This window comes from Cervus canadensis, chromosome 1 (assembly GCF_019320065.1).
Source record: "Cervus canadensis isolate Bull #8, Minnesota chromosome 1, ASM1932006v1, whole genome shotgun sequence".
NCBI lineage: Eukaryota > Metazoa > Chordata > Mammalia > Artiodactyla > Cervidae > Cervus > Cervus canadensis.
This window is the reverse complement of record NC_057386.1, coordinates 24,433,594-24,461,473: the sequence shown is the minus strand read 5'-3', so window position 1 is coordinate 24,461,473 and position 27,880 is coordinate 24,433,594. Positions and strand designations below refer to the sequence as shown.

Here is a 27,880-nt window from a genome sequence, read left to right as displayed (position 1 = left end):
TACTGATGTGCTGTTCTTCCAGGCTCATCAATGGTGGGATTTTTCAGGCTCAGTGACCTCCACCTGCCCCCGTCCTCCACACACACACACACACACACACACACACACACACACACACACACATATGTACCCCAGCAGTGCCTGAGCTTACCTCCCCACAGTCAGAGGCAGACTCTCAGCAACAATCAACTGAAATTTAGTGAGAACATGTGTTGCGGGTGGGGGGAGGACAATGGGGTCTTCTCTATTCAGGTAGAATGGGAGAGAGGTGAAGCAGCCCCATCTTGCAGGGTACATTGGTGCCCTCCCAAACATCTCAGAGCTGGCAGTCCAGGCCACGCTGGAACCCCAGGGTGCAGACTCCTCCACAGCTCAGAGCAGCCCATTCCACTGCTGGGCACCTCCAACTGTTCACATTTTTCTCCTGGCAGCCTCTAACTTATAATGGGAGGTGAGGGGTGGACATGTCACTCCAGACCAGCCCTTGAGACAAGAGAAGCAACTGGCATGGAACAAGGGTAGAAAAGCAATAAGTTAAAGCCAAGAACTGCCAGAGATGTGGCAGAATGGGCGAGGGTGCTCCAGGGCTCCTGAGAGTCTCTGGCTTGACCCAGGAGGCACTGGGGAGGTGGCTGATGACAGGGTTCCAGGCAGGAGGTGAATCAGAAGGTGGAGTTGTCCATGCCTCTGCGTAGCCCGGCATATTCCTCAGGCCTGAAGCTGTAGGGTGGGGGCGGCTCCAAGGGAGGCAGACCCAGGACAGGCTTCAGAATTATCTGCAGGGAAAGGAGGGGACACAGTGACTTCTTAGGTCAGGCCACTGGCCATCACCACCTGTGTGCTGGTGGAGGCATGTTTACCAGGGAGAAGAGTGACCCCAGGCTGGTGGCAGAGCCCTCCCCAGGGCCCAGAGACATGATGTAAGGACACTCTTCACTGCCCCAGTTGCTCTAAAAATCAGAAAAGGGAGGTACAGACAGCGGAGGGACAGAGCAGGGGTCGGGATGGATACCCACCTCACTGTAGGGGGGTGGGGGCTCAGAAATGGGTGCTGTGACCCTCTCTACAGGAGCAATGGGGGGCTGTTCCAGGGGGGCTGTTGGGGCCTCCTGCTCTGACTTTCTGCAGTTGAGATACAAGTGCTTAGCCAGGCCGCAGATGCACAAGAGGGGTATGATGATCAGGAAGATGATGACAAAAATCCTGGGGTAAGGAACCACCAACATCAGGCTGAGTCTCTAGTCACCCCACACCGCCCTCCCTCCCTTGACCTACCCCCACCCTTCACAGCAGGAAGTCCAGGCCAAACCCATCGGAGGACTGTGCCCAGAGGAGCTGGCCCAGGACTCACCTTAAGGGGCCGGAGAAGAACTCGAACTGCTCCGGCTGGTACTCTTGGCAACAGCTGCTCCCACAGCATTTGAATCCCTTAGGGCAGGTGCTGGGAGTGGGGTGGGATAGAGGCTCTCGGTACCAAGGCGGGGGCGGGGGAGGAGGGCAGAAGGACCCTAGCTTCCCTAAAACCCACCCATGTGCTCAGGGCGCAAGCCACACCTTTGGCAGAGCAGGGTCACAGGCCCCTCTGGGCTTAGTGGGAGGAACCTGGGGCTGGGATTGGGACCTGGGTTTCAGGTTCAGCTCACTACTGGCCTTGTGCACTCCTGCCAAGGTACATTCCTTACTGGGCCTCACTTTCCTCATCTATAAAATGGGTGTAATGAATGTCCTGTTGACCTTACTGGACAGGTGTGGGATTGAGTGTTGTAGTGGTTACAGCATCACTCCAAAAGAGATGCAGGGGGAGAGGGGCAGTGGGGAGGATCCAGGAGTGAATTCTGAGTGAATGGCGAGATGATGGGGCCCCCAGAACAGGAGGCAAGAGGGACTCAGTGTTCCTGGAACATCCAGGGCTGACTCGGTAGAAACACTTTGCTGCCCAGAGATCACCCCCTCAGCCCCTCCTCATTATGGGGAGTGACCCCCAAGTGTGAAACTGCCCATAGGTTGGTTGGTAGAAGGAGTGAGGGGGTAGAAGAGTGGACTCCCCCTCTCTGGTTGGGGGTGGGGATGGTTTCTGGCTAGAAGGGGAGTGGGTGAGGATGATGAAGGCAGGCAGGGCAGGATTTGGGGTGTCTCCTCCCCACAATGGAAGTTACAGCCCAAACCCCAGACTTACAAGAAGAGACCACACGTGGCTGCAGCCTGTGGAAGAGAAGAGGCAAAGGTTTGGGTCATAAACTGGGGGCCGGGGTTTCCACCCAGATACCCAGGTACCTCACAGCCCCAGAGGATCAGCACTTTTCTTCAAGCCTGCTTTCCACCTCACTCCACATCTTCCCTGGGTCAATGGTTCAGCCCTAGCTGCCACCTGGGGGCCCTAGCTCTCCTTCCTCTTCTCGTCACACCTCCTACCACATTTGCTCAGCCCTAGGTCTGTAAGCTTACACCACTAACCCACCCTTCCAGCCCACCCCCATCACAGCCCCCCACCGAAGTCACTCCCAACACCTTGGCAAGTTCCTATCCCACAAATCCGATCACCAGAAACCTTGCAGGAAGCTTCCCTCAGTGGCTCCCTGGGTCCCAGATGCCACCACCCACTGGGAGTTCCCCGGCTGCAGGGGCAGACCCTTGTCCCCGAGCCTTCAGGGCCCACTGAACTCCCAGTCATCCTTCAGACCCAGCCTGGGCCTTCCTGGCTCTGAGAAGTGCTGGACCCTCCTCTCCAGAAACAGCTCCCCTCCCTCCCTCTTCTGCACTAGTTCTGTGACACGTGGTGGCTATCATTATAGAATTTCACCTGATTAACATAAAAATATGTGTATAAGCCCTGTTTGGAGTGCTCTCTCCCCAGGAATCTGAGAGGCTGGCTCCAGGACCTTCTCTGACCATCTTCCTTAAAATTACATCTCCTCTCACAAAGCACTTCTTTTCCCCTAACTGTGCTTACTTTCTCGGCATAGCTCCTGTCAACATCTAACATACTACGTATTTTACTTTATCTTGCTAGTTGTTTGTCTCCTCAGTAGAAAACTCCACCAGGGAAGGGATTTTTGTCTGTTGAAAACCAATACTCACGATTTTGGCAGAATGAATGAAAGAACATTCATTGACAACCTGGTTTCAGTTCATCCTGGTTGCTCCCAGGCAGTGGGGGGAGGAAGAAAAGCAGGCAGAGGAACACAGCTAAAGGGAGTTTATCTGCCACCCCATCCCAGCCTCCAGGGGGATAAAAAACCACAGCTCAAGAATAAGGAGCCAATTTTTTTTATGAGACCACCATATCTCTTTCTTTTGGGGTCAGGGGAGGGTCACACAGCATATAGGGATCTTAGTTCCCTGACCAGGGATTGAACCTGTGCCCCCTGTAGTGCAAGTGGGAAGTCTTAACTACTGGACCACCAGGGAAGTCCCAAGACCACGATATCTTTATATCTTGAAATGACAGTTCAATTGCTAACGACAACAACAATAAAGCTTAGAATACCAATGAGAGCCAATAACAGTTGGGCTGATCCCCCTTTTCTGTGCTCAGTCCCGTGTACACACCTCCTTCTCTCAAGCCTTGGCCAGTAGGGTCAGGAGCAGGAAAGAACCCCTGCAGGTTGGCCCAGGGAGGGTGAGGTGATGGCAGAGACGGACCAAGGGGTCCAGGCACTCAGCATACCCACTTCCCCTCATCCTAGCCCCTGTGCCTCCCCCTCTCCTGGCCCCCAACTGAGCAAAAGACAGCAGATTTAACGAATTAATCTTGAGCTCCTGTTTGGAGGAGCAGGGGATCCTCTCCCAGATCCTCTCCCCTTCACCCACTTCTTAAACAGGGGGTGATCTTCACTGAGGTGGTATCAAACATTGGGGCAATTCTGGGCAACTTCAACTTAATTTGCATGTGAACCGAGGGCATTAACAGCCTGCCCCATGGAGTTGTTGGGAGAAATCAACAAAAGGATACACAGCCTAGTGCTGGCACAAACCCACTGCAGGTGATGGAGAAGGAGTATCAGGGCTTTTGGGGTGAAGTCGCTCGGCGCAGTTAGTGAATGCTGTGGGGGAACTGGCCTGGCCCCTCCCTCAGACTCTCATAGAGGTTAAAAATCCATATTCTAGAGCCATATCAGTTTCCAGGATAATCTCCCATCTCAGAACCAGATAGACTGCCCTTCCCCCAGGCTGGGGGGAGAGAAGAATGTGGGGGTGCTGACACCCTGCCTTACTCTTGGAAATCACAGATTTCAGAGATCATCCCAGCCTTGGGTCAGGCAGCCAGATCAAATCCTATCACCTGCTAGAATCCTACCCCCACTCCTAGAAAGGGAAGAGGGAGCCTCCTTTTCTCTAGGGCACAAGCACAGATACACAGTCCCAGAGAGGGCCAGGACTTCCCCCAAGGTCACCCAACACTGGCAAGAACGGAGCTGGGGAGACAAGCTGCCGAGACGTCCAGATCTCAGTCCAGACCTCAGGTCCCCGCTTTCTGACGCTGAGGGAAGGAGACAGAAGGGCGAGTCAAGGCTAACACTCTGAGAGAGGCGCTAGATGTCAGACAGCGGTGTGCGGGAATAGGTCCCACGACACAGTTCCCCACTAGGTGAAGGAACCCAGGCCTTCTCAGGACCTCCCACCGCGTCCTCTACCTATTACTCCCCTGGCGAAAAAGAGAAAGGAGTTGCTAACTGCCTGTGGTCACGAGGAGATCCTGACAATGGAAGGTGGTGCTCGGGAGTCAAAAGCAAGCCCCGGACCCACAAGAATAGGGGCCTGAAAGTTCCAGTTTTACCTCCCAAGCGCTCACCTGTTGGAGGCTGGCCAGCAGGCCAAGCAGCAAGAGGCTGGCGACCCAGGTGTCAGACATTCTTGCTTGGGGGCCACTGAGCTTCCTTGTGTAGGGGAAGGAGGAGAGAGGCGGGGCCGCGACCTCTCCCACGACTCTCCACCTATCGGGCCCCACCTCGGGATGGGGGCGGAGCTAATGCACCCGGGAAGGGCCCGACCCGGACAAAGGAGGGGGAGGGGGAAGAAGTCTGGACTGGGAAATGGGAGTTAGAAAAGATAATCTGATTTTAAGAATATATATATTGTGCTGTCAGTTCAAGACTGCTGAGCTACCCCTTCCCAACCCCTAACTGCTCCACCCTCTAAGTGGTCCCAAGCTTGAGATGGAGAAGGGCTGCAGGCCGAGAGAGCTGGACCACTGAAGTCCCTCTCTTCCCACACGGATTTCTGGGGCGCAGAGGGAGAGCGGAAGCGAAGGCCTTGGAGTGGATTGAGGGGATTGTAACGGAGGGAGGTGCCACTTTTTGTTTTGTTTTGTTTTGCCGAGAAGAGAGGGAGGGGCGGCCTGCTTGATTTCTGGGGAAGGAGAACCAGGAGTAGAGAACTGGTACAGTCTTGCCCCGCCCCCACCCTCCTTGAAATCCAGGGAGGAGGCGTTGGTACATTTCCTCCATTTGACTACAAGGGAAATTGAGGCCCCAGGATTCTGAAACTAGTTCCTGAGTCCGCAGAGCTGAGTCCGCAGAGCCAGGCCAGCCGGGGCGCGGGCGAGCAGGCCCACCCGGATTCCTAGAAAGATCCCCCGAGGCCGCGGTCCTGGCCTGCAGGGGCTGGATTCAGACCCGCCAGCACGCCCAGCCCGGAGGCGCGTTGTGCTTTCCAGATCCGGCCGGCAGGTGGCAGCATCGCTCAACGCGGGATTTCCAGGAGCCAGGCGGAGCTGGGCGGGGACCTGGGCTGGGTCTCCCCGAACTCTCTCCCCGGGGGACCAGGCTGGAGGGTCGGGTGGGAGACCGTCTCGGTGGGCGATCGGCAGAGGGGAGAGCCAGACGCCCAAACACAGATGAGACGTAAGGAACCTTGCCGGAGTTGGAGAGATGGAGCCCGGACCCCTGGGGTAGGGGCGAAATGGAGATGGTCTTTGGGGTGCCGTTCCTAGACCTGGGGAAAGGGGGAGGGATCCTGGAGAGGATCAGTTCTTAGGTGTTTAGAAGTTCCTGCTATGTCTCAAGTCTGACTTCGCCCCTGAAAACTAGCCCCAACCTAGTAGGAAAGGACAGCCGCCCTCCTTTGGCTTGTCCGTTTTTCTCTCCAGGCTTTCTCCTTATGTGTCTCTCATCTCTCCCAGTCCAGTTATCTCTGTCTTCTGCTTAACCCCTCCTTGCTCTGCCGTGTTTCTCCCAGTCTCTGTCTGCCTGTTTCAGTTTCTCCCTGTCTCTGTCTCCATGCAGCTTCTCTCCATTTCTCCGTGTTCCCTGTTTTCCCATCTCTGTTTCTCCTCTTTGTTAATCTCTGTCTGTCTTAGTGGAGGAGTCTGTTTTTCGGTCTGTTTCCATTTCCCTTGCCTCTGATTTGGTCCTGTGTCTGTGTCTCACTGACTCTCCTGATCTCTCTTGGTGTATCTCTCTCTCCTTGGTCTCTTTTCTCTGTCTCTGTTTCTCATTATCTCTTGGCCCGGAAGGACAGAATCTTCCAGTCTCTGATCCAAGTGGAATTGGGGTCTGGCCCCAGAGAATGCCTTCTCTATTTGCAGTTCCTGTTGATTGATCTTGGAGAAGGGAATGGGGAGTGGGGGTGTGGAGCCGCATGTCTTTCCTCCTCCCCCAGCAGTTGGCTATGGACCTAGCCCACTCCTCAGCCAAAGGAGACCTAGTGCAGAGGGTTCTGGAGCCTTCTCCCCCCAGCACCCACGCTGCTGCCTCCTTAGTGAGTTGTTGCTGACTTGGGCTTCCAGGGCCCTGTTGCTCCAACACCCAAGACCTGAGGTATCTGCCTGGAACCTCCTGCCCCTCTGCCCAGGCCTGGAGCCTGACAGAGGTGTAGCCTTTCCTATCTCTCCCAAACAGAGATGGGAAAACAGGGAACACGGAGAAATGGAGAGAAACTGCATAGAGGAAGATGGGTGAGCTTAGGGAGAAGGGTATCCTAGGGAGTGGAATGAGGATGCTAAGAAGGGCATGCAGGAGCTTCAGGGGTAGACGTAGGAGGCTGAAACGGTGAAGGGATCAGGCAGGTTGGCCCCCTGAGGAGAAGAAGGAGGAGGGCAGGAGGGTGGGATTGTTTCCCTCTGGCGTCCACTGACACAGATGTAGGGTTGCCAGACAAAATACAGGATGCCAGTTGAATTTGAATTCCGCATTAACAGTGAATAGCATTTTAGGATAAATAAATATGTCCCATGCAATATTTGGGACATGCTTAAACTAAAATTTAGTTGTTATCTGAAATTCTAATTTAACTGAGTGTCCTGTATTTTTATTTCTTAAATCCAGCAACATTACCCGCATCCCTGGTATGCTGTAGGAGAATATCTACTCTACTCCCTGCCCCGTGTCTCCCCAATGGGAAAGTGAGGCTCCTGGGCAGAGTCTAGAGGGCCTCTGGAATCTGCTTCTGGATCCCCAGTGTTTTTTCATGACATCAGACTTCCTTTCTGTGCTCCTTCCGGCAGATGGGGATGGGCTGAGTGGCCTGGAGGTGGGCGGTCCCAGCTCGGGCCAAGAACACCAGGCCCTGTTGTCAGCAGGCCCCGTGGTTCCAAGGGCCCCAGCATTCCTGGAGGGTGAGGTCGGTTGGGGGTGGAAGCATAGTGGGGCCCCAGACTGAGCAGACAGGGGCCTGGTCTTGTCTAGAGGCAGGAGGGTCGTGGACAATGACAACACCTTCTGTTCAACACTCTGGCAGTGGGTGGGCAGTGCGGGCATGTGTGTGCACGTATGCTCAGACATACAGGGGCCTGAGGGCAGGGAGGCCCAGAAGCCTCAGGCAGACAGTGGGTCCTTCTAGAGTCCATGCCAGATTCCATCTGGGGCTTCCCAAGAGCAGCGCAGTTGCAGTGTCTTACTACTGGCTCGAGCCTCCCTGGCCCATTTGCTAAAGAAGGAGCTGATTGTGCACCCAACAAGGGCCCAGCTTGAAGGGCCTCGGAGGTCAGCTGGTCCACCCGCTCTCTTCTCCGAGAAGGCAGCTGAAGCCCAGAGGGGTAGAAAGGCCAAGTCACAGGGGACACTGGGGCTGAGTCAGGACCCAACTATGCAGGTCTTAAGACCCCACACCCAGCCACAGTCTCAGGGGTGGCACACATGTCAGGCCTGGGGAGCCTCTGCCAAGGCTGGAGGAACTCACTGGGAGCTGCAGTGGGAGGCCTTGTGCAGCCTGGCTCAGCCAGGCCCCAGGCAGGCTCTGGGTAACAGGCAAGAGCCAGACTGAGTTCTGTTCCTCTCACCTCCCTCCCCATCATACTGTGGTGGACATTGATCCCCATAAATGACATGGCCCTGTGTAGGGATCTTTCTTTCAGAAATACCCAGAATGTTCTGTCCTAACCCAGCTCTTGGAAGAAAAGTTATGACCAATCTAGACAGCATATTAAAAAGCAGGGACGTTACTTTGCCAACAAAGGTCTGTCTAGTCAAAGCTATGGTTATACCAGTAGTCATGTATGGATGTGAGAATTGGACTATGAAGAAAGCTGAGCACCGAAGAATTGATGCTTTTGAACTGTGGTGTTGGAGAAGACTCTTGAGAGTCCCTTGGACTGCAAGGACATCCAACCAGTCCATCCTAAAGGAAATCAGTCCTGAATATTCATTGGAAGGACTGATGCTGAAGCTGAAACTCCAATACTTTGGCCACCTGATGTGAAGCATTGACTCATTTGAAAAGACCCTGATGCTGGGAAAGATTGAAGGTGGGAGGAGAAGGGGATGACAGAGGATGAGATGGCTGGATGGCATCACTGACTCCATGGACATGAGTTTGAGTAAACTTTGGGAGTTAGTGATGGACAGGGAGGCCTGGTGTGCTGCAGTCCACGGGGTCACAAAGAGTCGGACAGAACTGAGCAACTGAACTGAACTGAACTGAACCCAGCTCTGCCTGTAGGGACAGTAATGTGTTGTGTTAATAAGTGTGGCACTTGTTAGGGTGTGCTGTGTGACTTTAGTCAAGAAACTTCTCTGTGCCTTTCTACACTTATCTGTGAAGGGGGTGTGGGGGCGGATAACAGTATCTCCTTTGTCACATAGGATCACTGTGAGGATGAAATAAGCCACTCAGTATCTGGTATACAGTAATGGTGAATCAATATTATCTTGATAGGGAATTCCCTGGTGGTCCAGCAGCTAAGAGTCTGCACTCCCAATACAGGGGGCCTGGGTTCGATCCCTGGTCGGGGAACTAGATCCCACGTGCCACAACTAAGACCCTATGCAGCCAAATAAATAAAAATAAATATTTTAAAAAATTTCCTTAATAACAATATGCTACAATAGCCAAGACATGGAAGTAATCTAAGTGTCTATCGATAGATGAATGGATAAGGAAGAGGTGGTATTATCAGCTATAAAAAAAGAATGAAATAATGCCATTTGCAGCATAACAGATGGACCTAGAGATTATTATACTAAATCAGACAGAGAAGGATAAATGATATGTGAACTCTAAAAAATGAGACAAATGAACTTATTTATAAAACAGAAATAAGACTCACAGACAGAAAACAAACATGGTTACCAAAGGGTTGGGGGCAGGAGAGACAAATAGGAGTCTGGGATACAGGCTACTGTGTATAAACTAGGCAAACAAGAACCTACTGTGTAGCACAGGGAACTATACTCAATATCTTGTACTAACCTGTGATGGAAAAGAATCTGAAAAAGAGTATATATGAATCACTTTGGAACTAACATAACATTGTAAATTAGCTATCAGTCAGTGAGTATGTTAGTTGCTCAGTCCTGTCAGACTCTTTGTGACCCCATGGACTGTAGCCTGCCAGGCTTCTCCGTCCATGGAATTCTCCAGGCAAGAATACTGGAGTGGGTAGCCATTACTTCTACAGGGGATCTTCCTGATCCAGGGATCTATCCTGGGTTTCCTGCATTGCAGGCAGAGTCTACTGTCTGAGCCACCGGGGAAGCCCTGTAAATTAGCTACACTTCAATGTAAAAAACACAAAAAACAATAATACGCAATAAATGTTTCTTTCCTAGTAGAGTAAAGGGGCCCAAAGCTTTTTGTCTCCAGTTCGTATGGAGGCAGAATGAGGTGCTAAGAGATTAAGGGTATTGTTGCCCTCTGAGAATTGTTCTAAATGCTTCTGGACCGGCCACCAAAGTCCAGCTCCACATCCCGCCGTTCCCTGCTCACTAGCCCCCTCTGCTGTCCATTAAGTGCTTTGCCCCCCCCCCCACCCCCCAGCGCCAACATCAGAGGGAGGCCTGGTGTTGCCGGCTCCTGGAGGGCCACAGTGGGCTGGATGTGGCAGTGGTGTTGAGTCCAGGAATTTGAGAATTCCCTCTCCTCCTGGTTTGTTTCCCATTTCTGCTCCCCCTGCTGCCCACTGAGCATTGCCTGGGCTCCCCTCACCCTCATGGGGACAGTGCTCATTCCTGACTGCCCCCATCCACTGTGGCTCCCCGAGGCCATCAGGGATGTCCTCAAGGCCTTCAGCCTGACCTCCTCCTTCCCCCTGGTGGGGTATGTCTCTCATTCCCTAACTTCTAGAGGCTCCCCCTTCTGCCTAAATAAAGTCCTTCCTCAAGGAGACCTTGGGTCCTTAGTAACTAGCCCATCTGTCCTCATGGTGTGTCAGTCTCCCTGTCCTGCCCACATGCCCTCCAGCCACATGCCCAGCCTTTTCTGCTTCTCTCCTTTCCTCTGTACCTAGTACACCTGCCCCATGCCCTCCCTGAAACCTAACAAATTCTCATCCATCCTTCAAGGCTCACATCAAATATCACCTCCACAAAGCCATCCTGGACTTGGAGCCTCCTGCAAGAAGTAATGATCCCCTTCCTGCTTACCCCTCCCCAAGCCTTTCTCTGGGCCTTTCTGACGCACTTGGCCATTCTCCCTTGAAGATGTGTGTACATGTCCTAATGTTCCCACCAGGCTGCAGGGGCCAGCCCAGTTCTGATTCAGCTTTCATTTCCCATGGTGCTTTGTCCCAAGTAAACACTGGCTCTGTTGTCACTGAGTTGAAACTGGTTGGGGGCCTCCTAGGGTCAGGGGCCAGATTTCTCCAAGGGGATAGGTAATGAATTACCGGAGTCCTTAATGGGGGGCTCTTGGTTGCAGAGGTTATTCCAGACTGACCAGGTTTCCCATCTCCACAGACTGTGTGGTTTGGGGAATCCACCTCTTCTGCTTTCTGCCCCCTCCCCAAGTGTACACATACTCCTTCACCGTGTGTAAGTGAGATGGCTCCCCAGGGATTGAGCAATTCCTACGGGGCACGCTGCAAGGAATGCTTGGCTCCCTGTCCACCTTCCAGGACACGCAGGATGCTTGCTGGGCTGCCAATAGGAATTCTTGGCAATGAGATCAGGGTCTGAGTCTCCTTCCCAGCATTTCTTTGAAAACTAAAGCCCACTGGCCCATCACTCATTCTCAGGGTGATGGGTCTGGCTGTGGGCAGATAATGTCTTTAATTGACCCTGGGCTGAGCCACCAACCCGCGAGCCAGGAGGATGGAGAGGGGAGTGCCACCTGACGATTTTTGGTTCAGGGAGCTTATTATCCTAATGAGCAGGTTGGAGGAGCTCAACTAATGCTCACCTTCCCAGAGTCTTAGCAGAGACAAAAACTGCATTTGGCAGCCTTTATCCTTCCAAAGTGTAGGTTTCTGGGGCACAGCCAAAGGTGGGAAGGGAAACACCTCCAAGAGGTGGGTGGTGGGCAGTTCAGAGGAAGGGAGGCTAAGCTGCTAAGTGTTGGCTGTCTCGGGGTGGCAGAGGGAGCATGGCCACTAAGACTCAGATGGGAAGAACTTAACTCAGGTTAAGGGTCTTGAGAGCCCTCCAGCCCTGGTTCCCTGCTTCTGGGGCTCCTTCTCCCCAACTCTGCCCCTCCTCCCAACAGCTCCTCTCCCATCCCCACCCTTGATGCTGTCTCTTAGAGATAAGACCCTGTGGTCAGAGAGAAGAAAGGGGTTGAGGAACCCCTAGGGCCCCCGCTTTGTAGCTCTGCTCTTGGCCCCTTGAGAGAGGGCTCTTTTGCACCCTGCTTGTCGCTGCCTCTGCCCACGTCCAAATGTTACAGGGGATTATGGTTAGACTTCAGAAGAACTTCCCAATCCCAAACAAGTGGGGGGGGGGTTCCAGGTGGCCATTAGAAAGGGTAGCCCCTCTGTGAGTTAGGCATTTTGAGGAGACAGCTTCTAAAGGGTCTGGGAACTGAGACAAATGCAGAGGAGACACAGCTCGGGACATCCTTGAAACTGATCACCAGTTAGGGACCTGGGAGTTAGGCGAAGAATGAGTGTAAGCAGAGGGGCGGGGAAGCAAGGTGGGCAGAGATCACATTCTTCCGCAAATCATAGCTCCTTTAAGCAGCCACATCATCTGGCCCCTAGCCGAGGACAGACTTGGCTGGAGTTGTGTGCACGCACACGTGGGTGGGCGCATGCAGTGTGTGTCTGCATGTGTGTACATACATGAGTGCACACCACCCAGCCTCTCGTGTGGATGCAGCAGCCCCCTCTCAGCACCCCCGGCTTCCTTATCACCAGGCCAGCCTTTAGGGGGCTGCCTCCAGGATCCCCTCACCCCAGTGGCCCTGTTAGCACCTCCTCCCTCCCTTGTTAGCGCCTCACAGCCCCTCTTCCTCCTCAGCCCCTGCTGTCCCCAGAGAGAGGCCGGTGGCTTGCAGCCCAGTTCTCTTCTTCCGACTCTGCTTCAGCTGCTATTTTCTGAAGCTTTGTTCTGCTTCTAGCCCTGGAACCCCTGTCCTCTTCATCCTCTTCCATCTATGTGGAAAGGTCCTTTCCTGAATAAGCCAGCCTGGGGTGGGGGGCGAAGTTGGTGCCCCTACAATCTAGCACACATTCCTCTTCCAGGCTGGGACCCAAAGCGAGCTCCTCCATCAGCCTCTCCTGCCTAGAGGATAGGAGGCGGCAAGTCTGGGAGGGAACCTGTTCTAGGTGCCAAAGCTGGGTCCTGGTGCCAGCCGTGCCACCCTCACCTGGGCCCATAACCACCCTCTTTGCAGCTGTGGGACAGGGAGAGGGTTGGTAGGGGAGAGGGATGGGATAGAAGTGTCTTCTGCCTGCCCCTCCAGGACGGCTGTGCCCAGCCTCAGCCCGGGCTGCCGAGTGGGACAGGGTGGTCCCGTGCCTGGAGCCAGGCTGTCAGCCTGCCAGGACTGCAGGTTTCCTCTACTGAAGGGCCCCTTCCTGGCCAGCTTTGATGTGTCTGCGAGGTTAGTAAGGGATGTTTGGCTTTGGGGCGGGGTGCCAGGATAAACTCCCTCTGCCTGCTGGGCCAAACCACTGCCTGCTCAGTGGCCAGCTCGCCTGCCTCCCCCAGCCCAGGCCTGGCCGACCCAAACCCGGCACTGCCCGGCTCACTTGGGGGTGGGCAACGAGTTGCCATGGTTACTGCTAATGGGGAGAGGCCCTGAGGTCACTGGACGCCCTGTCTCAGAGGCTGGCACTGGGGTGTCTGCCTGCCTGCTAGGTGACCAGGCGCCTGGTGCAGGTGGGGTTGAGGGGCCGGAACCCAGCTGCTAGGAAGGGTGGGCGTGAATTACAGTACAGGGGAGGGGCGTCCACGTGGCGCTGCCTGCAGCTTTTCCAGATGTGCTGAGGCTCCAGATGTAAGGATGACTCAGCCTGGAATGGGAAGGGGTGGGCGGTCCATTGAGGGGGTGTCGCGCGGAGGGAAGTGAGGCCCCCCCACACCTGAGCAACTGCCAGCTGCTGTTCCCCTTCTTCTGGAACCCCCAGCTCCCTGAAGCCTGAGGGCCAGTGGAGTGGTAGCTGCCAGGAGCTGCCCAAGTGTGCAGCCCTCATTTCCCACTGTGTGCAGACGGGGAGAGGCGAGGTGAGGCCTCAAGGCAAGGGGCCCAGCTAGGGGGTCGCCCATGGCCTGGAGGGAGAGAAGCTGAACGTGGGGGCAGTGAGCCTGGAGGGAGGCAGGCAGGGGAGGGGAGGGGGACAGAGATGCGGGCCAGGAAAAGCTCAGGACTGAAGCATTAGAATCTCTCAGGTTCCCTGGGTGGGGGTGTGGAGCTGGAAGGAGGGTATGGGTGCAGAGGATTTGTGAGTGTGTGCGCGTGTGTGTGTATGTGTCCTCATTCGGGGAGTGTCGATTACATGTGGGGAACTGGTATCTTGTGGTGAACGTCTTGTGTGTGACTCCTGTAAGCTGTGTTATGAGCTGGGTTGTAGAAGGTTATGTGTGTGGTGGGCATGGTGGACGTGGGGATGTGGTCTCTGTGGTCTGGGTGATAGAGAAAGGATGTGGAGACAGCGTCTGTGCAGTGATTGGTGGGGCGGAGGGGAGATGGCGCACATGGAACTGAAGCCACGTGTGCCTTTCACTGCTGAGGGTGGGGCCCCCAGACCTGGGGAGTCAACAGGTGTCCAGGCACATTGGGCCAGGGCTCCAGAGTTCTGGGGCTTCCTTCACCTCCTCCAGCCTCTCCACTTCGTGGGGGCCTTTTGGGGAGTTTTCGGAAGTCTCAGAGCCGCAGTTTCTCCTGCCGAGCCTGGCCTATGTGATCTCCTCTTGCAGGGTAGCTGAGAGGGCGCTGAGCTGGTGATGGGAGTGGGTGGCTAGCACCTGTGGGCTGCAGCACACGGCCCAGGTGTGCGGTTCAGGCTGGATGCTGCTCCATGCACCCCTCCCCCCGGCCCCGCTGAGCTGCTGTCCTGGCCTCCTGTTTGGCCTCCAGGAGTGTCTGCTGGCCAGGCCTCTGGGTGCTCCCTGGAGAGCCCCACCTGTGCCAGTCGCGCATGCCAGGGTAAACAGGGCTCTAAGTGTCTGGGCTGGTGCCGGCCGCAGGCTGGGCACCGCTTCCCTCGCTGTGGCTTAGGCTTCCTCCTCCAGCTAAATGACAGGTCTGAGGCTCCAGGCCTCATAAACAGTGTTTTCTGGGCAGGTGGGGTCAGAGGGACCTGGTACACAGACAGATAATCAAGTTTAATAGGGGGACAAGTTGCCACCGCTAGGAGGGCTGTTAGAACTCTGGCCGGGTATGCCTGGACGCCTCTTGCACCTCTCAGGCAGCAGTGGCATAATTATGTGTTACTTCCCAACACACACACGCACACACACACACACACATGCCCCAGCCCGCTCCTCCACCAGGTTTTCAGCTCAGTTCTTGGCACCTGCTTCCCTTGTGAACGCAAATATCCCCTCAGAGGTGACTGGGACTGTCAGCTCATCTCATGTTGTCCTGTTCCCTCTTTACAATCCATGAGTGAAGTCCAAAGAGGGTGAACCCTTTCCAGGACATCGCCCGTGTAAGATGTGAACTTGGATGTGAACTTGGTTGTGTATGTGGTCCTCCAGACGGCAGAACCACTCCACCCAACCCCTGGGTCATCGCGCTCCCTCCTCTGGGGATCCCAGCAGAAACCAGCTCCTTTCCTGACTTCCCAGCATCTCCATGTCCTCCCCCCTCCCCTAACCCCTTTCTTCTCAGCTTCTATCTCCCAGCTCCTCTGGGCACAGTCCAAGTGAGAAGGGAATACTTACTTCTCTGCCCTCTCTCCTGGCAACTGATGGGGAGGAGGAGCCTCAGTCCCCAATGATGCCCCCTGAGGGGGCTGGGTCTCTGGGGGAGGGGAGCAGGCTCCAGGGGGCAGAGGAGAGGGGACACGGAGGCCGCATGGAGGAGTCCCCCATCTGAGGCAGGCTGCAGGTCCTTCACCCACCCCCTTGGAAGCAGAGGAGAGGGGCTGAGGAGCCGGGGGCAGTGGGCGGTGGGCAAGTGTCCAGGCTCCCGGCCTGGACACCCTCCTGGTGGAGATGAAGCTCCCCTCCCCTCCTGTGCCTTTACCCGGCCCTGTGCACACTTCCCTCTTCTCTCCTGCCTTTTCCCTCCCCTCCCCTCTCTACTCCTTGAGGGCAGCCGGCCCCAGTGTCTGGAGCTGGTTCCCAGAGTGGACAGTGGCTTTGCTCGGGGAAGTTCTTGTCCTCAGCCCGTGGTCTCCCAAGAGCCGTGTCCAGCTCCTCCTGTTTTGGCCCAAGCTCTCCCCGAAACCCCCCGCTATGTCTGGGGTCCTCAGAACTGGGCCACTGTTGCCCTGTTGGGTGATGTGTATGTGACTGCTCCCCAGGCAGTCAGGGAGTGAGGGCAATGCTGGCCGTGTCTGTCTGTCTGTCTGTCTCCCTTGTCAGTCTCTCTCTCTCTCTCAGTCTCTCTGTCCGTCAGTCTCTGTCACTCGCTCCCTCTCTCCCTGGGAAGGCAGCACTCTGGGAGGCTGGAGCCTGGGGTACACAGCATAGTCCAGATCTATGCCATTGCTTGGGTATAATTCTTAGCAGCGCCCCAGAGCACCCTGATTTGGACTAGAAATTATGTTCTCATGGCCCCATCAGGGCTGAAGAATCCCATAGCCTCTCCACCTGTTTCTACCTCCTGGGAGAGCTGTGTAGCCTGCTTGGGCCTTGCCCGAGGATAAGAAGGCCAGAGAGCAAAGCGAAGAGCTGTATAAATAGCCCATTGAGGGGAGGCCCCCCAGCACTGGGTAGGGCAGATCTGCTTGCTGGAGAGGGAGGTCGGAGAGCTGTGGTTGCCCCCAAGCAGCATGTAATTTAGGATTTATTTTGGGGCATTCTCTCTAGCTCCGGGTGGGGCTGAGGTTAATTTAAGGAGTCCGGGTTGGATGGGGAGGAAGAAAGGGCCTCTCTGGGCCTCCCTATGGGCCTGGCTGGGAAGAGGGTCCTTTCTGAGAAGCCCACTGTCCCCTGTCCCTGGGTCCCTCTGTCCCACAGAGGCCCCCGAAGTCACTTCTGTACCCGCCTTGTCCAGCAGCAGGCGGCTGTTTGCAGTCTCCTCCAAGGCCTGGGGCTTCAGGTCATGGGTCCCAGCCCTCCTCCCACCACCAGTCACTAGAAGCCACTAAGGGTTGAGGGAAGTGATGCTGGCAGGTCGGGGCCCCTGCTGGAGGGTCCTTGGGCTGAGGAAGGAGCAGCAGTTCATTGCTGGGAGGTGTCTGAGCCACATCAGCTCTTGCTCTCAAATATCCCATTCTCTGTCCTTCTCGGGGCTCCCAGCCTGATGGAGGAGATGCAGACTCTACCCTCAGGAGCCCTTGGTCTCAGGGGAGGCAGGATACAGGCTCTCCTTTCCAAGAATGACCAGTCATTGTTTTCTTCACAACCTCTATCATGATCTTAATTTTTAGCCTTTATTTGTTTACGAGTTTATATTTTGTGTTTCTTCTTGAAACTTAAACTCTGATGACAGGTACTTTATCCAGTCCCTCAAAGTATCTTCAACATTTGCCTAGCACAGAGCAAGAGCTCAGGAAGCATTTCTCAAATGAGTGAGTGAAAGAACAGGGAAACAGTGCCTGAACAGAAAGCCCTGGGTCAAGAGGCCGCAGTGGACAAAGTCTGAGGTTTTCTCCCTTGGTATTCAAGGCCATTCACCTTGTAGCCTCCTGCCCGCTCTGCCCTACTGTTTGGGGCCACCAACCACCTGATCTACTGGCTGCCAACCAAATGTTGAGCCCCCCTTTCTACCTTCATGCCCTTTCTCACAACATTCCCTCCTGCTGCAATCCCTTTGGCTCCCATTGTCACTTGGCCAAATCCTGCTAGTCATTCAAGGTCCTAGCCAGAGTCACCTCCTACATGAAGTCTGCCTGGATATCTCTGCTGGATCTAACATAGGTTGTTCTCTGTACCTCTCCTGTCACTGCATGTGTTGGCCAGGGTCATTGCTTCTCTCTGCTTTAGACCATAAGGCCTGAGGGCCAGGCTGATCTGGAGCTTTCCTGGAGCCTGGCACCCCATGTGAGCTCAAATTGGAAAAGACAATGAGCTGCCCCAGGGGCCAGAGGGAGGTGTGTGCTCCTCTCTGCCCCAGCTTCTAAGAGCTCTGGGTAATTCTCTGGTGAGAAGTATATGTGATGGTTGTTGTTCTTGGTGGGTAGGGTGTTATTGCAGGAGCCAGGAAGGGCAACCAAAACCTGAGTGGGGTGAGGCTGTCATGAAGTTTCCCTTAGAAGGATGTCAAGCCTTCTTCTGGTCAGAGAGAAAGAGTGAGGTGAAAGGAGGCATGTGGGGAAGGGTTGAGGGGGCACCAAGGCTGGGGGAGGCTGGTGGTCAGAGAGGCAGAAGCCTCTTGGTCGCTAGACCACACGTGCCTTCTCAGGTCTCATCCAACCTCGCCTCTGACCACTGAAGTTTTTAGCCACGTGTCCTTTAGGAAGCCCCTTGGGGGCGTGGGCCGCCCTGATTGTCCTGGTTTCCCTCCGAACTCTCTGGTTACTCTTTCTCCAGCCCCTTTGTAGGCTCTGCCTTCTGTTCCTCCCCTCAGGTTTGGGCCTGGCCTCTTCTCTGCACATTTTCTCCAGGTGCGCTCCACAGGTCTGGCTCCCTAGACGGCATCCCCCTTGGTTCCCTACAGGTATTTCATAGTCAGCTGGTATGAACCAGCTCTTATCCTTCTGCTAATAGTTTACATCCTTGTCAACCTGGCCATCTCTTTCCACAACACTGCCATTAGCTGGGGTCTGGTGACTGTCACCTGCCACCTGGACCTCTGTGGCAGCCTTCTAGTGGCCACCTCACCTCCACTCTGATCACTTTCCTACCAGCCCTCAATACTTGTCTAGAAAGTTTGGTCATGTCCTCCTACACGCCCTGCACCCTCAGCCCTCTGGCAGCTCCCCACCCGAGACCTGCGCCCTCACAGTGTCTACAGCCCTGTGGGTTCTGCGCTTGGCTTGTTCCTACTACTTACCGGTCGTTTTGCAGGAGCTGTTCCCTCTGCTTACAACTCCTGGCTGCAACTTCCCTTCCCTCCTGGTTATCACTGACTCTGGGAAGTCTCCCCTGATATTCTTCTCACTGGCCTTGGGTCAGAAGTCTCCTTCCAGGGGCTTCCAGAGCCTTATTTCCCCCATCACAGAACACTGAATAGCACTTCACTTTACATCTAGAAGCCCCACCAGAGTGGAGACCATAACTGCCCACAAGGCCTTGTACCTACATAGTTCCATAGGAGGAACATTCATTCAGGGGAGACTTACAGGGCAAGAAGGAAGGAAACACACGGTGCCCCCCACCCCCCACCCCCCGTACCTGACACTGGGCTGGCCTCTGAAGCCATGAGTGGGGAGAGGTTCTGGGACATGGGGATGGAGCAGGAGGCCTTGGTTAAGGTTGCTGGGATGCTGGCTCTGGGGTCAGAGTTGAGGCTGCCCCTCACCTGTGCTGATTGCCTTGTGAAAGTTGGCCTCCCAGGAGACACACAAAATCAGCAGAGATTCTGGGGGTGGGAGAAGGCATCTGCCCTCCAGGGTGGGCCAAGGCTCCCTGCTGGTACCCACCAGCATTATTGGTGGCAGCCTGAGGTCCAAACAAACTGGCCACTGATAGATATGACCAGTAGCTCACCCAGTTCATGGCCAGACCCAGGGGAAGATGCTGCTGCCTGGTGTCTACAGACAGCCTCAAGTGGAGATCTTCGAGAACCTGTTTCTACCTTGAAAATTCAGAGACATTTGACTTCTTACCCCATATTATGTCCTTGTATGTTTTCATATCAAAATAATGCTTTAAATCACTTACCATTGGGGAAAAATTGGACATTCAGCCTGAGCTCTTCTTGCCCTCTTCCTAGGTTTAGAAAGAGTGCAGGACTGGGAGCCACCAGCGTGGGTCTTAGTCCTGCTCTGCATACACGTGCGGTGAGCCGGCAATGCCTCAGCTTAAGACAGTGGCCACCATTAAATGGAGCAGCGGGTGTGAAGACTTAATGATTCACACATGGAACCTTGGATGCCAGGCTGGCCGCCCCCTCAGGGACTGTAGAAGCAGGAGGGAGCAGCAAGCCTGGCCCCACCCAGCTTCCTGGGAGCCGCTTGGGGCTTGGGGGTCCAGGCAGTGGCCGCCCCCTCCCAGGCTGGAGGAAAGGGTGAGCTCACCCGCTGGCCCAGGGAGAGCAAGCGGGTAGGAGAATAATTAAAATGCCAGAGGTTAGGATGTGAAGTTACAATGGAAAGAATGAAGGCCCAGCGCTGTCGGCTGCTGCTTCTCCCACCCCGCTGTCTCTGCCAAGCCCACATTTGATTTTTATTTCGGGAGCCGCCAGCACAGCACTTGGGAGGGAGTGGAGAAACCTCACTCCTGCTCACCCTGCCACGTCTGGAGCTGGGGCCCCGCTTGGGGGAAGGGGCTCCTGGGACCCAGAGGAAGAGCCTGGAAGCCCAGACCCCAGGACCAGGCCAGCCTCAAATATCAGGCATGAGGGAAGGGTGGTGTGTCGGGCAGGAGTGGGAGGAAAGGCAGGGGTGAAGACCCCCAAAGGATGAAAGATAGTCCTTCCTGTTCTCATTGGCCTTTGCTCCTTCGCTTCACTCATTAGAAGCTGAGGAAGAGAAACATCATCCAGCCTCTAGGCTGCCCTCCTACTTTTGTCCTCCACCTTGACTCCGGGGACTTCTGATGTCCATTGGTGTGTGCATATACATGGAAGAGATCCAGTTCCAATCTTTTCCCTCATGACTTGCTGTGTGACCCTGGGGAAGTCACTGTCCCTCTCTGGACCTTGGTCTCATCTGTGAAATGGGAGGTAAATAAGATCAGTGGTTTCAAACTGGGCTCTAAAGAGGTGTCTAGAGGGCTGGGCCTGGCCTTCCCAGGCCACCCTTGCCTGTACTTCTCTTATCTGCCCTTCCAGGGACTCAGGAAGTGGGGGCAGCTGCTGGCCCGTCCCCTAAAGAGCACTGAGCCCCCTCTTCCTGCAGACAGGAGCCGCCGCTGGGGCCAACTCACATTTTCCTGCTCTCAGCTTTCTCCACTGCCCATAATACACTCCAGATGGTTTCTCCATCCGAGAGCCGAGGCAGCAGATTCCAGAGGGAAAGTGGTTGGGCTCCTCTCTGGGCTCCTCTTTCCATCGAGCTGAGGAGAGGGGGCCGGGGCCAGGGACTGGGGCGGCTGGAAAAATGGAGTGGGAGCAGTGCTAGCTCTGTGAGAAGGTGGATATGGGGAGATCTCCCAGGCATCTTACAGCTGAACAAGGGGCTGGGGACAGTAGGAGAGACCATGGGCTGTGCTGAGATGGGGCATGGCCCGGAGCACGTCGGTGATGCCAGCAAAGCTCTTCCCCTGACTGGGCAGCCCACCAGGGAGCTGCTTGGGGGCTCTGAAACCTGGAGAGGAAGACTCATCAGCTTTCCCAGTGTTGAAGAAAGAGCATCATCCAATGAGACAGACACCTGGGTTCAGTCCTGCCTTGGCCACTTCAAGGCTCTGCAACTCTGGACTTCTTGGAGCCTCAGATTCCTCACCTATAAAATGGGGACGGCTAATGCTGGCTTTGGGGTGGTCATGAAGATGATACGGATAATGTACAGATAGGCCGCCCACAGCCTCAGGTGTTCAGGAAACGCTCTGAGCAAACAGCTCCCTTAGGAAAAAGCCCTGTGTGGGGAGAAAGTCTGCCTCAAACCCCTCCTGCCGCAGCATCACGGTGGTTCCCTCTAGGACTCCAGGAGGACTTGAAATTGCCCCTTGGAGACGGTTCTGTGAACAGCATTGGGAGAGAGGGTGCTATGGGCCTGAGGCTGAGCCCAAGTCCAGTGCTTGCCTCCTCCCAGGCCCCAGCCCCCTCCACCTCAGACTCAGGACTTAGCCCTGGGCCTGGAGAGCCACGTTGAAGCAGAGGGGGTTGAGAAGGGGGGCAGTCTGTCCCCAGCCAGGCCCCGCCTGCTCCTCGCCTCCCCTGCCAGGACAGCCTCTCAGCCAGGCTCACCCTCTCCGCCTCAGCTGTACCAAGGGGAGTGCTTCGATTTTTCCACCATAAGAGCCAAGAGCAGCGAAATGAGAAAGAAAGCCAGCCTGGGGCTGAAGTCCCCCTGCCTGCCCCCGTGGTGCATGGGGGATGGGGGAGAGCGAGGCCCCAGCCCCTTCCCTACGCCCACTGCCACCCTCCACCCAGGACACCAGCCTGCTCTAGGATCCCAGGGGCAAACGGTTTAGCTGGGAAGGGGAGGAGAAGCCCCTCACTTCCCCACACCCACCATGAGCCAGAGAGTCTGTGGCTCCCCACCCCCTGTCCTGGAAAAGAAAGAACAGAGAGGCTGCCTCCTGATTTCCCCACGCTGAGCATGGGGTGGGTGGGGTGGGCGGGGAGTGGAGTGTCAGAGGGGACGGGACAGAATCCCTGCTCTTAGCTGCTCCCCTTCTAGACCAAGAGAGGAGACCTCTAGGCCCCTCCTGCTTAATAATCCCCCTCCCTACCCAGTCATTGAGCTCCTTCTGCCCAGCAAGCTCCCCGCTTCGCCGAGCCTCCTTGCACTAAACTCCCTCCTCTCACTGGGTTGCAGTCCCTGCACCACATCCCATTCCTTCTTCAGTCTCTTCCTGTCAGGCTGCCCCTTCTCTAGTGACCTCATCTCCAGTTACTCGAGGAAACCTCCAGGAAACCGCAGCCCCGCAGAGATGCAGGCGGTGTCCCACCTGCCCTGCCTACCCCTGCTGGTGTCACCTCCAGTCCAAAGGCTAACGGCCCCCTTCTGCCCCTGCCCTCCACCCCCCTGTCCTCCCGTACTGCCCACACCTCCCGCTTGGCAGCCTCTTTCCCAGCTGCCCACAAATGCACCCTGGTGTCTCTTCCTTCCCTCCACTCCTGAACCCCCGAATCACCTTGACTCTCTCCTCTTTCCAGCTGCACTTTTTATAAGAGCTTCTTCCATTCACCCCTCAGCCTGCTCACCCTGGCTTCCAACTGAGACCCTGGAGAGGGCCACAAACAGAAACAAGGCAAAATAGACCAGCCTCACTGCATCGAGATGATTTACCTGTACTCTGGCCTCCGGAAGGAGATGAAGTCCTCTGTGGAAGACGTACCATCCACCAGAACCTCTGCAACCTGTCACACTCAAGGTCCACCTTTCAATAAAATATTGCTTCCTCTTCCTCCTACTCTTCTTCATCCCCCACATCCCCTTTCTCCTTTTTTCTCTTTGCTCTTCCCTTCCGTTCCCCATGTTTCAAGAACAGTTCAGTCCAGAAGCCTTTAGATGGGCCGAGCAAGGCGGGCATCCCTAGGGCCAGGAGTGGGGAAGGAGGCGGTGGCCCAGCACAGGGTTTGGGAGCTCAGGGAAGGAAGGAGAGCGTCTCCAAGGGGGAACAGTCGGAGAGAGAGAGAATCAGTCAAGCCTCACTCATGCAGGCAGATAGGCAGCCCCAGTGTCAGAGCTCCAACAGAGAAACGAGAATGTCTAAGCCGGATGGCAGCCTGGTCAAGATAAGGAGGATGTCCATGTAGGGTGGAGCTCAGTAAGGCAGACTGGACCCCGAGGGGGGTGAAGAATGTGTCTGACCAGGGCAGGGGCCAGGCGCTGCAAGTGGAGCCACGGTACTGAGAAGGGCAACCCTGGACAGGGTTGGGGAGGGGTGGGGCAGGGCATCCACTAGGGAGCTTGGAGGGTGTCAGAGCCTGCTGGGGTGAAGAGCACATCCATGTGGGAGGAAGGGGGTTGTGGGTGACCTGAGGCAGGGACTCAGAGCCCAGGAGGACTGAGTAGGGGTCTGGGTGGGGTGGAGCGCAGTGGCAACAGAAGATCGGTCACCCACAGTAGGACTGACCCAATAAATGATTTGTTGAGAGACTTAACTAGGTTTCTCAGTGCTGGCAAAAAGTGTTATAAATAGGGAAAGAGAAAAAAATAGAATGAACCCTGTGGTGTTGTATTAGAATTGGAGGTATGAGTGAGCACTTACAATTTTCAAAATAAATAGACATAGAAATAAATGTTACTGTAGGTGTGTGTATGTAGATGTCTACATTGTGCATATATGTGTCAATGCATGTACACTTATGTATTGTTCAGTCACTCAGTCATGTCCAATCTTTGCAACCCCATGGACTGCAACACATCCGGCTTCCCTGTCCTTCACTATCTCCATGTTGTTTAGTCGCTAAGTCACGTCCAGCTCTTTGCGACCCCATGGACTATAGCATCACCAGGCTCCTCTGTGCATGGAATTTCCCAGGCAATAATACTGGAGTAGGTTGCCATTTCCTTCTTCAGGGGAATCTTCATATATATACATATATTTATTTCCCAGCTTCATTCACTGAGAGGGCCTGGAACAGTTATAGCTTGATGATAGTGAGCATAACTAGCACCCACATCTTAATTTCTAAATACCGTTGTCCACTAGAAGGAACCAGGGCTCCTTGGAGAAATGGCTAGTTACATAACTGGGGTGGGGAAGTTACAAGAAAGTTACAAGATAAGCCTGGATCATCTTGTGCCAGAAAGTAAAGAAGTACTCAGAAATGATTAACAGAGTTATCATAAGACCCAGCAATCCCATTCTGAAGTATACTCAACAGAAATGAAGACAGGTCCATGCAAAAACTTGTACCTGGGACCTGCCTGGTGATCCAGTGGTTAAGAATCTGCCTGCCAGTGCAGGGAACATAGGTTCGATCCCTGGTCCAGGAAGATTCCACATGCTGCAGAGCAAGGAGCCTGTGTTCCGCAGCAAGAGAAGCCACTGCGATGAGAAGCCCATGCACAGCAATGAAGACCCAGAACAGCCAATGAGTAAATAAATTTTTTAAAACTTGTACCTGAATATTAATAGCAATATCATTCACAATAGCCAAAAGATGGAAACAACCCAAATGCCCATCAACTGATGAACAGGGCTTTTAAAACGTGGCATATTCATACAATGGGGGCTTCAGGTGGCACGTTGGTAAACAATCTGCCTGCCAATGCAGGAGATGCAAGAGGGGCTGGTTCAATCCCCTGGAGGAGGAAATGGCAACCACTTACAGTATTCTTGCCTGGAGAATCCCATGGACGAAGAGCCTGGGAGGCTACAGTCAGTCCAAGGGATCACAAAGAGTCAGACAAGACTGAGTGACAAGTCACACACGTATCTATTCAATGGCATGTTAGTCAGCCATAGAAAAGAATGAAATACTTATACATGCTGCAACTTGGATGAGCCTCAAAAACATTATGCTAAGTTAACAGAGACCAGTCACAGAGACCACGTATTGTACGACTACATTCATTGGAAAATCCAGAATAGGCAAATATTTAGAGACACAAAGTAGAATAATCGTTGCTAAGGGCTGAAGTGGGGATGGGAGAACATGGGGATGATAGGTAAAGGTTCTGAGGTTTACTTTTTTTTTCCAAAGGTTTACTTTTGAGATGATGAAAATGTTCTAAAATTGACTGTAGTGATGGTGGAACATATCTGTGAATACACTAAAACTCATTAAATTTTACACTTAAAAATGAGTGAATTGTATGTAAATCATGCCTCAATAAAACTGTTGTTTTAAGAAGTACTCAAAGAATGATGGAGACATCAAAAGCATACAGAAGCCAGCTGGAAGTGACTTCCATTGGCTCAATATGAATAATTTGAGCATCAAAGTAAATTGTATTATACTATTGGATTATGACTTATTGAATAAAATAGGAATCCATGACCCCATACTGACATTAAAAAAATAAATACATGGAAAGTTTGTGGAGGAATGGTATATTTACATATTCTCAAAGTATGTAACAATAAAATACTTAGTTACAATGGGGAAAAAAAAGAAAAAAGAGTAACTTTACAGGTGATACAGTGGAGAAGCCTGGCAGACACAAATTTAATCAAATGATCAAAGGGAAGATCAACAATGAGACAAATTAAAATCTTGCATCACCTGTTAGAATGAAATGAGAGAGACTCAGCATCACTTCTGTGATATTCTTGCACAGACACATAGCCTGAATCTAATCACAAGGAAACTTGGGACAAGCCCAAATTGACAGTCTACAAATCAACGGGCCTATAATCTGAAAAGTGTCAGTAAGGTTAAGAAAGGATTGAAGATATGTTCCATATTGAAAGAGACTGGAGACACCTGAGAACCAATGTAAAGTGATTCTATACTGGATCCTTTTGCTATAATATCATTGGGACCACTGGTGAAACTTGAATTGAGTCTGGATTAGAGGGTGAGAATGTATTAATATTAATTTCCTGATTTTGATGGTGGTATTGTAGTATCTAGGAGGAGATCCTTGTTCATAGGAATTACACATTGAAGTGTTTGGGAGGTTAGGGCAACTTACTCTCAAATCAGTCAAAAAAAAAAAAGGAAAAAAAAGGTTCTTTGTGCTATATTTGTGATCTTTCTATGAGCTTGAGATTGCTTCAAATTAAGAAAACTTAGTGATCGTGTATGTGAAGAAACTGAACTAATAAATGCCTGAAACCTAAGATAAAAGCAGATCTTAAAAAAAAAAAAAAAGCAGATCTTAGAAGATACAGCTTCACAGGAGATTGAGATATTGAAGTTATCAGGCACTTTTAAAATATTGTGATTACTCTATATTATAAAACAGATAAAAAGCTAGATAGTTTTATGAGAGAATTGGAATAATTGAAGAGTAAAGAATCAAGTGGAATCTTGGAATGGGAAAAAATATAATAACTGAAATTAAGAATTTACTACATAGATCTAAAGGTAGACTAGACAGAGAGGGAGAGAAGATGAGTGAATTGGAAAATAGATCAGTAGGAAATACCTAGATTGAGGCACAGACAGAAATAAAAGATGGAGAACACAGAAAATAGTATTAATGTTATTATGTGATACAATGAAAACGTCTAACATATATGTTTCTGGAGTCCAAAAAGGAGAGGAAAGAGAATGAAGTAGAATCAATATCATTGGACAAAATTTTCTGTATGTGACAGAAGAATCAAGCTCAACAGGGTAATTACAAAGAAATTATACTTATGGACATCATAGTTACATTGCTGAAAATTTTTAAATCTTAAAATATTTTTAAAAGAGAAAAATCTTTAAAGCACCAAGAGAATAAAGGTACGTTACTTCAAAGAAACAACCATAAGACTGACAAACTGAAGTCCTAGAGATGAAAATGATAAAATCTTAGTGTGTTCTAAATATATTTTGAATGGATGAGATAGCAGTATATTAGACATTGTGGAAGAAGAGACAAGTAAACTTGAAGATATATGAAGGCATATCAACAGAACATTTCTGAAAGGAAGCACTGGGAGAAAATAAATAAAGGAAGCAACATGAAAATTAAGACAACCATAGTGACCTATGGGAAGTTATTGAGTACTCTAACATACTTGTAGTTGAAGTCTAGAAATAGAGGGGAAAACAGAATGATAGTGACTAAAATTTTCCAAATTTGACAAAAGCCAGAAACCCAAAGATCCAAGAATCTCACCACCACCCATGAAGACACAAAACAGATAGTGAGGTCCATTGTGATCAAATTGTTGAAAATCTATGACAATGAGGGTATCTTTAAAAAAGCCAGAGGGTAAAAGGGACATTACACCCTGAAGCACAAAGATAAAATTATCATAGACTTACTGTCAGAGACTGTACAAGTTAGAAGGCAATAGAATACAATTGTTAAAGTTGTGGGGAGAATGGGACTATCAACAGGTCTCTAAACTCAATGAAAATTTCCTTAAAGTGAAGGTGAAACTTTTCCACACGCATACACGACAAGTGAGAGAATTCATCATCAGTTGACCTACACCATAAAAAATGTTAAAAAAAATTTTTTTTACAGGCAGAAGGAACATACTAGATGGAAATTTGGATTTACACAAGGGAGTGAATAGGACTACAAATGGAAAATATGCAGATAAATAAGAAATATATTTTTCTAATTTACAAATTGTTTTAAGTAAAAAGAATAACAGTGTGTTGTGGGCTGTAACGTGTGTGTGTGTTCATTCACTCAGTCATGTCCGACTCTTTGCGACCCTATGGATTGTAGCCTGCCAGACTCCTCTGTCCATGGAATTTTCCCAGCAAGAATACTGGAGTGGGTTGCTGTACCCTCCCCCACGTACCCTCCTCCAGGGGATTTTCCCGGCCCAGGGATTGAACC

The 27,880-nt window shown here is 52.6% G+C and overlaps 1 protein-coding gene across 3 annotated transcripts; it reads right to left on the bottom strand.

The window, feature by feature from the left end:
• Window positions 1-180: 180 nt before the first annotated feature.
• On the bottom strand, window positions 181-19,728 carry TMEM92 (transmembrane protein 92). Of its 3 annotated transcripts, none has more exons than XM_043471272.1 (5): window positions 19,530-19,728; window positions 2,177-2,202; window positions 1,352-1,441; window positions 1,017-1,203; window positions 181-776 (listed from the first exon to the last, which is right to left on the bottom strand). In XM_043471272.1, exons 1-5 carry the CDS (start codon window positions 19,548-19,550, stop codon window positions 663-665), a joined length of 438 nt encoding a protein of 145 aa, XP_043327207.1. In that variant the 5' UTR covers window positions 19,551-19,728; the 3' UTR covers window positions 181-662. The 3 variants fall into 3 exon arrangements, with proteins under 3 accessions (XP_043327207.1, XP_043327197.1, XP_043327187.1); XM_043471262.1 differs by lacking the exon at window positions 19,530-19,728 and adding an exon at window positions 4,793-5,555; XM_043471252.1 differs by lacking the exon at window positions 19,530-19,728 and adding an exon at window positions 2,918-4,689 and having other exon boundaries at window positions 2,177-2,301.
• Window positions 19,729-27,880: the final 8,152 nt, after the last annotated feature.

Bases quoted from the DNA above. Each gene is read 5' to 3' on its own strand.
- TMEM92 (XM_043471252.1), bottom strand. From the start codon at position 2,983: ATGTTAGATGTTGACAGGAGCTATGCCGAGAAAGTAAGCACAGTTAGG. The intron at 1,442-2,176 runs GTAAGTCTGGGG...CCCCACTCCCAG, and splicing joins GCCACGTGTGGTCTCTTCTT to CACCTGCCCTAAGGGATTCA. The intron at 777-1,016 runs GTGGGTATCCAT...CTTTCCCTGCAG, and splicing joins CCCCACCCCCCTACAGTGAG to ATAATTCTGAAGCCTGTCCT.